Source organism: Pan paniscus, chromosome 19 (assembly GCF_029289425.2).
Source record: "Pan paniscus chromosome 19, NHGRI_mPanPan1-v2.0_pri, whole genome shotgun sequence".
NCBI classification, from domain to species: domain Eukaryota; kingdom Metazoa; phylum Chordata; class Mammalia; order Primates; family Hominidae; genus Pan; species Pan paniscus.
The window spans coordinates 77,906,305-77,922,472 of NC_073268.2; the positions used below are offsets into that span (position 1 = coordinate 77,906,305).

A 16,168-nucleotide genomic window follows, 5' to 3' on the forward strand; every position below is an offset into this window, starting at 1 on the left:
ACTGTATGTAGCCTGCAAAGCCTAAAATATACACAATAGTCCCCCACAGCCACAATCTTGCCTATGGTCAAAGTTACTCATGGTCAAATGTAGTCCAAAAATATTAAATGGAAAATTCCAGAAATAATTCATACATTTAAAAATGCATGCCCTTCTGAGTTGCATGATAAAAATCTCATGCTGTCCCACTCAGGATGTTAATCATCCCTTTGTCCACCATGTCCATGCTGTATACTCTTTTTGCCCATTAGTCACTTAGTAGCCATCTTGGTTATCAGATAGAAAAAACATAGTATACGTAGAGTTTGGTACTATCCATGGTTTCAGGCATTTAGTGGAGGTTGTGGAATCTATCTTCTGTGGATAAGGAGAGACTACTGTACTGTCTGGCCCTTTATAGAAAACACTGGCCAATCCTTGTTCTAGTCTGTTGTGTTGTTTCTATTTTCTCAGAGTTCTTCTGCTGTGTTTTTGTTTGCTTTGTTGGACTTGTTTTGTTGTTGTTTTGGTCTGTTTTTCATGTTAGAGACTTTCTTTGACAATCTGGTGAAGACTCTGCACTTACTTAAGAGTAAGGCACTAAAACACTGATTGGCAGCTCTGAATGTATGGGTAGAGCTTATAGGCTGGGAAGTTTGCTATAGGGTAATTTGGTAGGAACTGAGCCAATTTGTAGATATTTTCTCATGGGGTGGTCAGTTTCCCTAAAAAGGAATTCTACACGCTTGGGAGATGTAAGACTGATTGTCAGCCTACTCAGAGCTGAAAAGAAAAGGGGGGTGGAGTTCTCACATTCAGTATGTAAAATCCCCGTATATAATATTAACCTCCATCTTTAATACGTCCTCAGCTGTGCCTGGTGTTGAAGAATACAGAGACTCTGTTGTTCAACCTTTCCAGAAGTAAACCTGGGTGAGGGAGGAGGCTAATTGTTTCTTATACTAATTTGCAACCAAGCCACCTGTTTTTAAACCTTACTTTCATTGACATTTTAGATTGCTCCAAATCCTAGGCTTTTTCATGCATAAATCTGAAAGTTCTTGTTGACTATCATCAATGTAGATTTAAATTTCAGCTTTCTCTTGCCTGCTAAGTCATTCAGTCATTCAGCTGTTTTCCAGTGTTCAAAATGTGTTGATATCGCTTGTCTGTCACTGTCTTCTCTCTCTCTTTGTAATATTGTAGGTTTGATATTTTCATTTCTTTATTATCATAGGATTTTGAGGGGGTGAAGAGTAACATAAATGTTCAATTTTTCTACAAAGACAAAAAAAATCTAAATTTTATAGGGCATTATTTTTTGATATTATTTTAAAGTAACCTATAGGCTCCAAGGCAACAGACCATAACACTGGGAAGGATAGGAAGAAGATTAATATTGTCAATACTACAGAAGAGTATTGAAAGTCAATGGAAAGTCAGTGGGCCACTGTATTTTGGTTCCAGTTTGATTTATGTTTAAAGCATTCTATGGTATGGTAGAAAGGTATTTCTGTTAATGAAACAATTCAAAGAAAAAAGATTTCACCTTTTCTTTTTACCATTGTTTTAAAACTGCCTTGCTTAAATGAATTATGCCGGCTTGAGACAAAGATTATACTTTCAGTAAAGCAACAAAGACTAGTTAGAAAACTCATAGTGCAGTTGTAACCTGGTTGCAAAACCATCTGGTATGTTTCCAAAGGCTGTTCTTGTATTTCATAGACTTATATTACTTCAAATACTCTAACAGTCCCAAGTGTGCTTAAAAAAATTAACATTAAAAGGAATCCATTGGTTTCTGCTTACTTTAGATCTTCTGTATCCCTTACAAGAAGAGTGCCTCAGAGTATAAGCACCTTTTCTGTCAATCAATATACATTATGAGTTTTATTAAATAACATAAAACATTTGCTTGGTCTTTATTTTTTTAATTTAAAAAATTTTACTTATTGATTGGTTTTAAAGGGTAAGTTCCTTTGTAACAAATTATTAATTATTGACATTATTCCCTGAAAATCAGTAAAATGATAGCTGGGCTCTCCACTTAAAAAAATTAATAAAATTCTAAAAGTACAGTATTATATATCAATACTATAAATACATGATTTTTATGATATTCCAGGAAAGCATGTTTTGAAGCTCTAAAAGCTCTCTGGGCAATGTTGTATGGCAGGAAAAAGCACTGAACCTCACATTTTTCACTAATTCAACAAGCATTTGAGACTTGGTTGCTGAGAATGTAAAAACGTAACACATGTTCAAGGAAGAAAACAGATAGGCTATTACAATACAATGAGATATGTGCTATAATACAGATAGCAACCAAAATGCTATAGGTTTACTAAGGTATAAATAACTCTAGTTGGAGAAGTTTTAAAGGTCCTCATAAAGGACATGACTTTCAATGAGGTTTTGATTGCTAAATTTGCCAAATGAATTGTATGATAACTTATAAGCCAAGGCAAAGCATAATGAAAGAATATAGCATATTTGATAGTTTAATACTGACATACTTATGTTTAATAGTGAAAAATTCGGTGGCTAGAGGTAGAGGATAAGGATGAAAAAGCAGGTATTACAGTTTTAGAAGTGGATGGGACCAAGATGTAAAGGGCCATTTAGTAGCCATGTGGCCTTAGAAAAATAATTTCTCACAACCAGTTTAAAAACAATTCAGGCTGAGGCAGGTGGATCATCTGAGGTCAGGAGTTTGAGACCAGCCTGGCCATCATGGTGAAACCCCGTCTCTACTAAAAATATAAAAATTAGCTGGGCATGGTAGTGCGTGCCTGTAATCTCAGCTACTCAAGAGGTTGAGGCAGGAGAATCGCTTGAACTTGGGTGGAGGAAGATGCAGTGAGCCAAGACTGCACCACTGCACTGGGCGACAGAGCGAGACTCCATCTCAAAAAAAAAAAAAAAAACAAACCCAAAAAACCCCAAACAAACAAACAAACAAACAAAAACAAAGCAAATCAAATAAAACATCAAGTAGCAACATGCATTGCTACTGGAAGTGATTGGTAGAAGAATCAAATGAGATAATATATGTGGAGAAGGTTTGTAAACGAGAAAACCACATACAAATATGACTTGTTTCACATGGTTTCTTGAAATTCAAGGCATTGCTTATACTAAAAGGAAGAAAAAAATCAACTGAGCTAAGAATACTTATTTTCCGCAAATTGAGTATAATGACTAAAAGTCAACAATTTCAAAAATATATTCAAGCTCCCCTAGAAACTATTAGCTGAATATTAAAATTCAAAAAAAAAGTCAGTCAGCAGGCAGACACAAAGTAAGCAGATGTGATGCTTCAATAACCTTCAGTGCAACTTGATTCCAAGTAAAATGGGATTTCTAGGGAAAAAAGGGGAGCAGGATCTCTGTAGCTTAACCATAGACCTGAATCACTCAGTTTGAAGAAAAACACATGCAGAATACCATTCTAAAATGATGGGGAGTGGCTGGGTGTGGTGGCTCACACCTGTAATCTTAACACTTTGGGAGCCTGAAGCAGGAGGATCACTTGAGGCCAGGAGTTCAAGACCAGCCTGGCCAACATAGCAAAACCTGTCTCTATTAAAAATACAAAAATTAGCCAGGCGTGGTGGCATGTGCCTGTAATCCCAGCTACTCAGGAGGTTGAGGTAGGAGAATCGCTTGAACCTGGGAGGTAGAGGTTGCAGTGAACTGAGATCGCACCACTGCTCTCCAGCCTGGGAAACAGAGCAAGACTCTCTCAAAAATAATAATAATAATAATAATAATAATAATAAAAACAAAAATAAAAAATAAAATGATGGGGAGTACAGTGGGTGACATGTTCTAGGGCTTAAATCTAGTTGTTGTAGTCTTATGTCTAAGCTATACACAAATACACATAGCTTATGTATTTGTATATATATACATATAGCTATGTCTAAGCGATACACAAATCTGAACCCACATGCCATCTGGTTTACAAATGGGCTAATGTAAATACACAAGACACCAGAAAAATAAAAATTTTTTATTTGACTGGTTAAGATTATGATTAGTTGTGGGACTTCTGGTTGAAGTGCAAATATGTCAACTGGTCATGTTTTCATGAGTTTACTCTTAACCAATTTCTTTTTTTTAGATGGAGTCTCCCTCTGTTGCCCAGGCTGGAGTGCAGTGGCGCAATCTTAGCTCAACGCAACCTCCACCTACCAGGTTCAAGCAATTCTCCTGCCTCAGCCTCCCCAGTAGCTGGGACTACAGACACACACCACCATGCCCAGCTGATTTTTGTATTTTTAGTAGAGACGGGGTTTCACCACATTGACCAGGCTGATCTCAAACTCCTGACCTCAGGTGATCTGCCCGCCTCCACCTACCAAAGGGCTGGGATTACAGGCATGAGCCACCTCACCTGGCCCAACCTGTTTCTATGAATTATCCAAATGCCTTACAGCTTCACTAGGAAATAAATAATTACATGGTGAAGTTAATTAAAATTTCATAGAGAATATAAAATATTAATTTGTGGGCCGAACGTGGTGGCTCACGCCTGTAATTCCAGCACTTTGGGAGGCCAAGGCAGGCGGATCACAAGGTCAAGAAATCGAGACCATCCTGGCCAACATGGTGAAACCCCATCTCTACTAAAAATACAAAAATTAGCCAGGCGTGGTGGTGCGAGCCTGTAGTGCCAGCTACTTGGGAGGCTGAGGCAGGAGAATTGCTTGAACGCAGGAGGCAGAGGTTGCAGTGAGCTGAGATTGTGCCACTGCACTCCAGCCTGGCTACAGAGCGAGACTTCATCTCAAAAAAAAAAAAAAAAAAAAATTTAATTTGCACAAAACCTAATTATAGCATTTACAAATTAGATGTTGATGCCCTACAATATGAAATTAAGGGATAGTAATGCACCACATAATGATGTTTCAGTCAGTGTGAAGTGCATATATGATAGTGGTCCCATAAGATTATAATGGAGCTGAAAAATTCCTATCACCTAGTGATGTCACCATTGTAACATTATAGCACAATGCATTACAAGTGCTTGTGGTGATGCTGGTGTAAACAAACCTACTGTGCTGCTAGTCTTATAAAAGTATAGCACATACAATTATGTATGGTATATAATACTTGATAGTGATAATAACTGTGTTACTGGTTTGTGTATTTACTATACTGTACTTCTTATCAGTAGAGTGTACTCCTTTCACTTACATTAAAAAAAAAGTTAACTATAAAACAGCTTCAGGCAGATCCCTCAGGAAGAATTCCAGAAGAAGGCATTGTTACCATAGGAGATGACAGCTCCATGCATGTTATTTATTGGTCCTGAAGACCTTCCAGTGATTCAAGACATGGAGGTAGAAGACAGGGATATTAATGCTCCTGATCCTGTGTAGGCCTAGGATACTACATGAGTGTTTATGTCATTTTTTTTTTTTTTTTTTTTTGAGATGGAGTCTCGCTCTGTCGCCCAGGCTGGAGTGCAGTGGGGTGATCTCGGCTCACTGCAGCCTCCACCTCCCGGGTTCAAGTAATTCTCCTGTCCCAGCCTCCCAAGTAGCTGGGATTATAGGCACCTGCCACCACATCCAACTAATTTTTGTATTTTTAGTAGAGATGGGGTTTCACCACGTTGGCCAGGTTGCTATCGAACTCCTGACCTTAAGTGATCTGCCCACCTTGGCCTCCCAAAGTGCTGGATTACAGGCTTCAGCTATTGCGCTCCCCATGTCTTCATTTTTAACAGAAAAGTTTAAAAAGTAAAAAAATAAAAAATAAAAATTTCAAAAATAGAAAAAGCTTATAGAATAAGGATATAAAAAATTATTTTTGTACAGCTGTATAATTTGTGTTTTAAGCTAAGTGTTGTAAAAGAATCAAAAAGGTAAAAAAAAGATAAAAAGTTTATAAAGTAAAAAAGTTACAGTAAGCTGGGCACAGTGGCGTGTGCCTGGAGTTCCAGCTACTTGGGAGGCTAAGGTGAGAGGACTGCTTGAACCCAGGTGTTCGAGACCAGCCTGGGCAACATAGCCATACCTCATCTCTCAAAAAGAAAAAGTCAGAATAAGCTCAGGGTAATTTATTATTGAAAAAATAAAAATAAATAAATTTAGTATAGCCTAAGTGTACAGTGTTTATAAAGCCTACAGTTAGTGTACAGTAATGTCCTAGGCCTTCACATTCACTCACTACTCGATCGACTCACTCAGAGCAACTTATAGTCCTGTAAGCTCTATTCGTGGTAAGTGCCATATACATTTGTACCATTTTTAATATACTGTATTTCTATACCATATCTTTACTGTACTTTTTCTACACTTATATACTCAATTACTTATCCTTGTGTTACAATTGTCTATGGTACAGTAACATGCTGTATAGGTTTGTGATCTAGGAACAATAGGCTATATCATATAGCCTATATGTGTAGTAGACTATACTATCTAGATTTGTGTAAGTACATTTTATAATGTTCCCACAACAATACAATTGCCTAACAACTCACTTCTCAGAATATATCCGTTATTAAGTGATGCATGACTGTATAAAATGGTGATTTAAAAATGAGTCTCACAAAGCACAAATCTTAATGGGCAAGAATATTTAGAAGTCGGAGTATCATGATTAAATGTTTAGTTGGTGTTAATTCTTTAGGATCACGATTATAGTTTGTTTTAACCCTTCTTCAATGATTTGCTAATTTTTTTTTTTTTTTTTTTTTTGAGACATGGTCTGGCTCTGTTGCCCAGGCTGGAATGCAGTGGCATGATTTTGGCTCACTGCAACCCCCACCTCCCAGGCTCAAGCGATCCTCCTACCTCAGCCTCCCGAGTAGCTCACATCTGTAATCCCAGCACTTTGGGAAGCTGACGTGAGTGGATCACTTGAGGCCAGGAGTTCCAGACCAGCCTGGCCAACATAGTGAAACCCCATCTCTACTAAAAATACAAAAATTAGCTGGGCATGGTGGTGCACGCCTGTAATCCCAGCTACTCAGGAGGCTGAGGCAGGAGAATTGCTTGAACCCGGGCGGTGGAGGATGCAGTGAGCCGAGATCACGCCACTGCACTCCAGCCTGGGCGACACAGTGAGGCTGTCTAAAACAATAATAATAATAATAATAATAATAATAATAATAATAATTATTTTATTTTTCTTTAATTATTAAATATCCTTCAGTTTCAATGTTATCCTTCAACATTATCACTATACATAAAAGGCACAAGAAAATATAGATTGTAATCACATTGTTATCTAAAGCTTACAAATAACATTAAAATGAAAATGTTTTTTTTCTGTCAGATGTCTTCTTTACATAGAAGCAGAATGAAAAATTGTGCAACTACAGAAGCTCACTGGGCAGTAAAATAGATTTTGTTTCTATTTGATGATATTTTAACAGATACACAGATTCCATACTGAAAGTACACTTTCAAATAGAATATCTCCTCACACTGGCTGGTATATCAATTTTCTTCCCTGACATTTTGGGGGAGGTGAGGAGAGAGGTCTGTTTATCTATAAAATTGTTATCTGAGCTTTGATGTTCACAAGACAAAACTTTTTTGATTTGATAAGCTTTCTTTAATATTTACTGAGCATCTTTGTGTGCTATTCATTGTTAGATCAATCACAAAATTTCTTTAAACTTTAGCAAATTGTGAGTTTTGTTTTGGGAATAACTTATTCTTCTTACTCTTTTCAAATTCTACTTGTGACAGCTATCATTGAATACATACCAGTTCCTACGGTTCCAGTTAAATAACATTTTACCAAGTTTATTATAAAGAGTAAAGTAGCAAGACTAGATTTATATATATAGCCCTGTCACAGATAATATTATATTAAATTTCACTCCACTTACCTACCAAGGGCCTGGTTTAAGGCCCTGTATGCTTGAATTTCATACCACTGACGGCCAGGTAGAAGACCTCTCAATTTTGAATGGTGGTCATTATATTGTCGTTTTAGTTCAACCTAATAATTTTAAAATATATTTAAAAAATTAGTAGATAATTAAAGCTCATTTTAAACATCATATTAACTTCTAACAGTTTGAATATACATATTTTTAGGGTAGAGATTTTATTTTGTTTTTCAGTACTGATTTTTTTCGTTTCATTTAAAATAGTTTTATTTAGCTTCACATTCCTTAAATTACCTAATGCATATAACTAATCAGCTGTGTGATCTCAAGCAGTTTTATTGAACTTACATTCATTAAATCCACACAATTTTCAGTGTACAAGTAGGTGAGTTTTGACATATATAGTAATGTAACCACCATCATAATATAGAACATTTTCATCACCCCCAAAAGTTCCCTCTTATCCCTTTATAGTAAATTTATTTCTTCCACTGCTGGCCCTGGCAACCACTGATCTGCTTTCTGTTTTGCCCTTTATAGAATTTCATATAAATATTATCATATACTATGTAATGACTTGTGACATTTTTCATTTAATATACTTTTAGAATTCATTCATGTTGAAAGGTTTATGAGTAGTTCATTCTTTTACATTTATCCAGTCTGGTAATCTCTGCTTTTTAATTGCAATGTTTAGACCATTTACATTTAATGTAGTTATTGTTATGATTGGGTTTAAAACTACCACCTTGCTTCCCCCCTACCCCCCCAATCTGTACCATTTTGTTTTTATCTTTTGGGTCAATCAAGTTCCCCCCTCCCCCCATATTATTTCCACTACTGGAAATAATATGCTTCCATATTATTTCCACTACTGGATTATTAGCTATGTCTTTGTGTGTGTGTGATTCCTCTAGGGTTTATGATATACATCCTTATTAGTCTACCTTAAAATAATATTTTACCACTTCACATATGATGTAAAAACAATACCACAATATACTTCCATTTCCTTTTATTGTCCTTTATGCTATTGCTGCCATACATTTTAGTTTTATACGTGCTATAAACCCATAAAACATTTTGATTATGCTTTAAACAGTACATTATCTTTTAATTTTAAATAAGTTTATAATTTTGAAATAAGTTTAGATTTACAGAAAAGTTCCAAAGATAGTACAGAGATTCCTTATACCCTTTACCCAATTTCCCCTAATGTTAACATCTTATATTACTATAGCTCATGTCAAATTAAGAAATTAACATTAGTACATTAGTATTAAATAATCTATGTATTTTATTCAGATTTCTGTTTTGTCCCAAAAGATCATCTTTTAAAAGATACCGTATTTACCCACAGATTTACCATTTCTGGCACTCGTCATTTTCTCACGTAGATTTAAATTTCCATCTGGTATCATTTTCCTTCTACCTGAAGAACTTTCTTTAATATTAGTAGTGCACGTTTGCTAGCAATGAGTTCTTTCAACTTTTCTTTTTCTGAAAAGCCTTCACTATCTTCATTTTTAAGAGATTGTCCCACTTGATCAAGAATTCTAAATTGACAGGTTTTTTCTTTTGTTAAAGACGGCTTTTCATTGTTTTCTGATTTGCATAGTTCTGAAGAAAAAATATGCTATTGTCCTATCTCTGTAATGTTCCCCTTTCTTTTAGCGACTTTGGATTGGATTACAGTGTGCTGTTGTGTGTATTTTGCTTGCGTTTTTATTAAGCTTCTTGGACCTGTGGGCTTATAGTTTCTATCAAACTTGAAAATTTTTCAGCCATTATTTCTCTAAATATATATATTCTTCTGCCTCAAAACTCTTCTTCTTAGACTCCAATTACAACTATATTAGACTACTTTATATTACTCCACATGTCACTGACCCTCTTTTTTTTCACTCTACACTTCATTTTGGATAATTTTTATTTATAAGATTTCAAGTTCACCAAATTTTCCTTCTGCAGTGTCTAATCCATCCAGTGTATTTTTTGTTTCATATAGAGAGATTTCACATAGGTATTTAAAAAATAGCTTCTGTTTCTCTTTTCAGTATGCTCATGTTTTCTGCTATCTTCTTTGAACTTACAGAGCATAAAACATAAGATATTTTAAAAATCCTTGTCTGCTAGCCAGTTCTAACATCTCTGTCATTTCTGGTTTTGTTTCTATTGATTGATTTTCCTCTGTATTATGGGTTAAATTCTCTTCTTTGCATGCCTGCTAATTTTTGATTGGATACTAGACATTGTGGGCATTAAGTCAGTGGTTACTGGATTTTGTTGTGAATGCAATTAGGGTACTTGGAACCAGTTCATTCTTCGGCAGCTTTGTTAGGGAAAGTCAAGAGCAGCCTTTAGTCTAGGGCTAATTTATCCCCCATACAAATGTGAAACTCTACTGATGATTGTTTCAAGTACCCCATGTGTTATGAAGTTTTTCTCTTCTGGCTGCTGGGAACTCAAACTATTCCCAGACTTTGTAAGCGCTAGGAAGTTTTCTGCCTACTCATTTCCCTGGCCTTATGTAGCTTCCTCTCATGTATATGCCAATCAGTACTCGACCAAAAACTTAAGGGGACGCCTATGCAGATACCTGGAGCTTTCTCTCTATGTAGCTCCATCCTCTCTAGTACTCTACCTTGCAAATTCTAGCTGCCACGGACTTTCCTTAAACTTTATCTCTTTAACTCAGTGTGACCACTGAGCTCTGTTTGAGTTTATTCTCCCTGAACTGTGGCCTAGTAATTGTCTCCAGGTAATAATCTGGTGCAATTGTAGTATTCCAGGACAAGTATATCAAATGGTACAGTTGTCCCTTGGTATCCATGGGTGATTGGTTTCAGAACTTCCCTCAGATACCAAAATCCATGGATGCTCAAGTCCTTGATACAAAATGACTTAGTATTTGCATAACCTATGCATATCCTCCTTTATACTTTAAATAATCTCTGGGTTACTTTAATAGCTAATATGATGTAAAGCTATGCAAATAGTTGTTACATTGTAGTGTTTAGGGAATAATGACAAGAAAAAAATCTGTACATGTTCAGTACAGAAGCAATTTTTTTTCAAATATTTTTGATTCACACTTAGGTGAATCCACAGATGCAGAACCCATAAATACAGAGGGCCAATTGTGTATTTTTGTAGTAGAAGCCTAAATAAAGATATGTGGAGTTACTTTCTTGAAGGAAATCATTATATTGAAGAGACATTGCCCCCCCCCCATGTTTATTGCAGCACTATTCTCAATAACCAAGATATGGAATCAACCTAGGTATCCAACAACAGATAAGTGGATAAAGAAAATGTGGTATATATACACAATGGAATACTAAACAGTCATAAAAATGAATGAAATCCTGTTATTCACGGCAACATGGATGGAACTGAGGACACTACCTTAAGTGAAATAAATAAAAAACATAAAGTTAAACACCACATGTTCTTGCTCATATGTGGAAGCTTAAAAATGTTAATCTTGGCCAGGCACGGTGGCTCAGGCCTGTAATCCCAGCACTTTGGGAAGCTGAGGCGGGTGGATCACAAGGTCAGGAGATCAAGACCATCCTGGCTAACACGGTGAAATCCCGTCTTTACTAAAAATACAAAAAATTAGCCAGGTGTGGTGGCAGGCGCCTGTAGTCCCAGCTACTCGGGAGGCTGAGGCAGAAGAATGGCATGAACCCAGGAGGCGGAGGTTGCAGTGAGCCAAGATCGCGCCACTGCACTCCAGCCTGGGTGACAGAGCGAGACTCTGTCTCGGAAAAAAAAAAAAAAGGTTAATCTCATAAAAATAAAAAGTAGAACAGAGGATACTAGCAGATGGGAAGGGGAGAAGGAAGGGAGGGATGGGGAGATATTTGTTTTTTGTCTTGTTTTTTTGAGAGACAGGGCCTCAGTCTGTCCCCCAGACTGGACGGCAGTGGTGCGATCATGGCTTACTTCAGCCTTGACCTCCTGGGCTCAAGTGATTCTCCCACCTCAGCCTCCCAAGTAGGTTGGACTACAGGTGTGTGCTGCCATGCCTGGCCAATTTTTTTCTTTTTTACTTTTTATAGAGATGGGTTCTTGCTATGTTGCCTATGATGGTCTCCAACTCATAAGCTCAAGAAAACCTCCCACCTTGACCTCCCAAAGTGCTAGGAATACAGGCATGAGCCACTGCATCTGGCTGAGATTTGTTAAAGGATATAAAGTTACAGCTAGATAGAAGGAATAAGTTCTAATCTTTTATACCACAGTAGGATGACTATAGTTAACAATATTACATCATTTCAAATAACTAGAAGGAGGAGATTACATGTTCCATACACAAAGAAATGATAAATGTTTGAGATGACAGATACGCTAATTACCCTGATCTAATCAATAAACATCATATGTATCAAAACATCACTATGTACCCTATGAATATGTACAATAATTATCTGTCAACTAAAAAATAAAGAGTAAACTTCTTGGAAACATTTTAGGCTTTCAAGATATATTAACAAAACTTATACAGCAGTTCCCTCTTATCTGTAGTGGTTTAAGTTAACTGCGGTCAACTGTGGTCCAAAAATATTAAATAAAAAATTCCAGAAATAATTTATGTTTTAAATTGCCCACTGTTCTGAGTAGCATGATGACATCTCATGCTATATCCTGCTCCATCCCACTCAGATGTGAATCATCCCTTTGTTCAGTATATCCATGCTGTACATACTACCCACCAGCAGTTAGTAGTTACTTAGTAGCCGTCTAGGTCTAATCGAGTGTCATGGTATTGCAGTGCTTAGGTTCAAGTGACCTCTATTTTACTTAATAATACTTTACTAAATTGTAAACCTACTCAAGAAAAAACAAAGTATTTTCCGTGTACTCTATAACACTATTAACTTTTTCTTTTTTTTTGAGACAGAGTCTCACTCCATTGCCCAGGCTGGAGTGCAGTGACATGATCTTGGCTCACTGCAACCTCTGCCTCCCAGGTTCAAGCAGTTCTCCTCTCAGCCTCCCAAGTAGCTGGGACTACAGGCGGCCGCCACCATGCCTAGCTAATTTTTGTATTTTTAGTAGAGTTGGGATTTCACATTGTTGGTCAGGCTGGTCTCAAACGCCTGACCTCAGGTGATCCACCTGCATTGGCCTCCCAAAATGCTGGGATTACAGGCATGAGCCACTGTGCCCAGCCACTATTAACCTTTTTAAATAAAAGAACATGCTTTAGGAAAGAAAACAGAACAGTACACTTCTGAAAAGCAGCTTTCAAATTGGGAGGTTAAAAATTTTTATCTTACTGTAAAAATAAAATCTAAGCTTTTTTTTTTTTTTTCTTTTTTTAACACGGAGTCTTGCTCTGTCACCAGGCCGGAGTGCAGTGGCGCGATCTTGGCTCACTGCAACCTCTGCCTCCCAAGTTCAAGAGATTCTCCTGCCTCAGCCTCCCGAGTAGCTGAGACTACAGGCGTGTGCCACCATGCCCAGCTAATTTTTTCTATTTTTAGTAGAGACAACGTTTCACCATGTTGACCAGGATGGTCTCGATCTCTTGACCTCGTGATCCACCCGCCTCGGCCTCCCAAAGTGCTGGGATTACGGGCGTGAGCCACTGTGCCTGGCCAAAATCTAAAAACCCAAAACCCCACCCTTTTTATTTTACATTCCCTCAAAAGAATCTGTCAAATTTCTAAAATGAAACTTTACAACTAGAATATAAAGGACATATAAAGGACATAGACTTTGCCTTTTTTTTTTTTTTTTTTTTGGACAGAGTACCACTCAGTCACCCAGGCTGAAGTGCAGTGGTGCGATCTCAGCTCACTGCAACCGCCACCTCCTGGGTTGAAGCGATTCTCCTGCTTCAGCCTCCCAAGTAGCTGGGATTACAGGTGCACGCCACCATGCCCAGCTAATTTTTTGTGTATATATATATTTTTTGTTTGTTTGTTTGTTTTTTAGTAAAAACAGGGTTTCACCATGTTGGCTAGGCTGGTCTCGAACTCCTGATCTCAGGTGATCTGCCCGCCTCAACCTCCCAAAGTGCTGGGATTACAGGTGTGAGCCACCACGCCCAGCCAACTTTGCTTTTTTTTTTTTTTTCTTTTTTTTTGAGACGGAGTCTTGCTCAATCACCCAGGCTGGAGTACGGTGGCATGATCTCGGCTCACTGCAACTTCTGCCTCTTGGGTTCAAGTGATTCTCCTGCCTCAGCCTCCCGAGTAGCTGGGACTACAGGTGCATGCCACCATGCCCAGCTATTCTTTTGTATTTTTAGTAGAGAGGGGGTTTCACTGTGTTAGCCAGGTGATCTTGATCTCTAGACCTGGTGATCCCTCCGCCTCGGCTTCCCAAAGGGCTGAGATTACAGGCATGGAGCCACTGCCCCCAGCCCAACTTTGCTTTTTAGGGCAACATAAGTAGTAAATGATAACATAACACCATAGTAAATATTAGATGATATGTAAATACCCTCCCTGGAAATTCAGCAATAAAGCACATGATAATTAAGACTATAAGAAAAAATACTTTTAAAATTCTGTCCAGCTGGGAAAAATATATGTATTTCCTACCTATCTCTCAAAAATGTAACTAAAGCAGCTTCTCTTCTTTAACAATATTTTCCTCAAAGAAAGTTGACATCTACTTTGTCAGACATAATAGCTTATGTGTTTTCAAAATTTCCTACACCATGGACAGACTGATACATTATAGTGGTCACTGTTCCGAAGACAACAGTTGCTCTAGGACGTATTAGTTATAAATGGAATATTTAGAGTGAATGTAGCAACTATTAGATTAAATAAAATTATGACTCCTTGGTCTTCTATTTTTCATTAACATAATTAAAATTTTCTGTATGGCTACATTGTTTTAATTTATTGCAAATTTTCAACACCTTTTACACTCCAAATGGCCTTTAAAATACTGCCAATATTTTACCCAGGGGAATTTATTTTAGATAAAAAGTTTAAAAACCTACAAAAGAACAAAAAACTCCCAAACAAAAAACAAAACCCTGAAATGAACTGTATATAAAGGTTAACTTTGAAATAGTTCTTATTACATAAACAGATTTTTAAAATTAATCAATAATAAAAATTACTTTGTGAGATCACAGTTAATTGGAAAAAGCAAAACTAAGGGTTAAGAAAAGGTGGAAAGTGAGTACACCTCATTTTAATGACATCAGAATCTATTTCATTGTACACTTAGGGATTATCAAGCATGAAAATCAATGACCAATTTAAAATGACATACAGCATATGTGAAAAAGCCAGTTTCTCCTGCCAGCAAATAGCCTAAATGTTAAGTAAACCAAAGGCTGGAAGGGATTAGTTGAAATGTCAAAAGACAACCTTTTACTTTTACCTGCTCATCCTTATAAACACATTCTTATCTCTCAGGCATGCTTTCCAAACAAATAGTTTCAATGTGCACCACCAGCAAAAGGCCCAAGGCAAGCTCTGCCATCTTGTAACTGTCAAAGAGATTAGTCTTTGATCTATTTGGGAGGTCATGCCCACATTCACATTACCTTATAATCTAACAACATTATACCTGTTGACCAATGCTTCCTTAATGCCTAATGAGACAGACATTTTACATTATGGAAGTTAACTGTGAATGTTTTTTCTAAGTTTTGACAGAAAGTAAGCACCATAAACTGAGCTCAAGTGTGGTTTGGGAAGATGATCTTTTAGATCAGTTAACATTACTTTTCAAATACATTTTACAAGCCTTTCCCAAAATAGAAAGCTATACTTAATTGTACTTTTTGGAAACAGTTTAAACCACTTGCTCCCCATCCCCAATAAATTAGTGTATGTGTAATTTTGGAGGGGTGTGAAGAGCAGGAAAAAGACAAACTATTTTATTAACAGTTGCAAACTGAAGGCCCATAGTTGTGTTTTGTGTGGCCCTTACTGTGGCTTAAAATAATTAAAATTTATTTGCTACCATCTAAAACTTTGGCTATCTCACCACTGTCCTCAACTAACCCACTCATTTAAATAACCTGTTTAATTCATGTAGCTGCTTGAGTTTGCAACCCATTGGTTCAGATGCTGCATAGATTCACAAAAATTTATCATTTCATAATTGAAGGTCAAGTTTGTACCAAATGTAAAGCACCCTTACTATGATAGTTTTTAGACAAATAAATATATATCTGCATCAAAATCTAACCTAACTGACATAAGTAGAAATAAGATCCTCAATAGCAAAGGCATTGATAATTAAGACTGAGGCGGTTTAGAATTGGGTAAAAATACCCAATAGACAGATGGCATTCAAGCAGAAGTTATATGATTTTGGATTCTGATTTTTACCATTATATCATAA

General features: G+C 36.8%; 1 protein-coding gene across 8 annotated transcripts in view; it reads right to left on the reverse strand.

The window, feature by feature from the left end:
• BRIP1 (BRCA1 interacting helicase 1) overlaps positions 1–16,168 on the reverse strand; it is a 187,980-nt gene that overhangs the window by 29,033 nt on the left and 142,779 nt on the right. For all 8 annotated transcript variants that reach the window (XM_003814472.6, XM_014342182.4, XM_055101590.2 and 5 more), the window contains one exon: positions 7,835–7,947. In XM_003814472.6, coding sequence (XP_003814520.4) covers positions 7,835–7,947 — 113 coding nt within the window. The remainder of the gene's footprint in view (positions 1–7,834; positions 7,948–16,168) is intronic.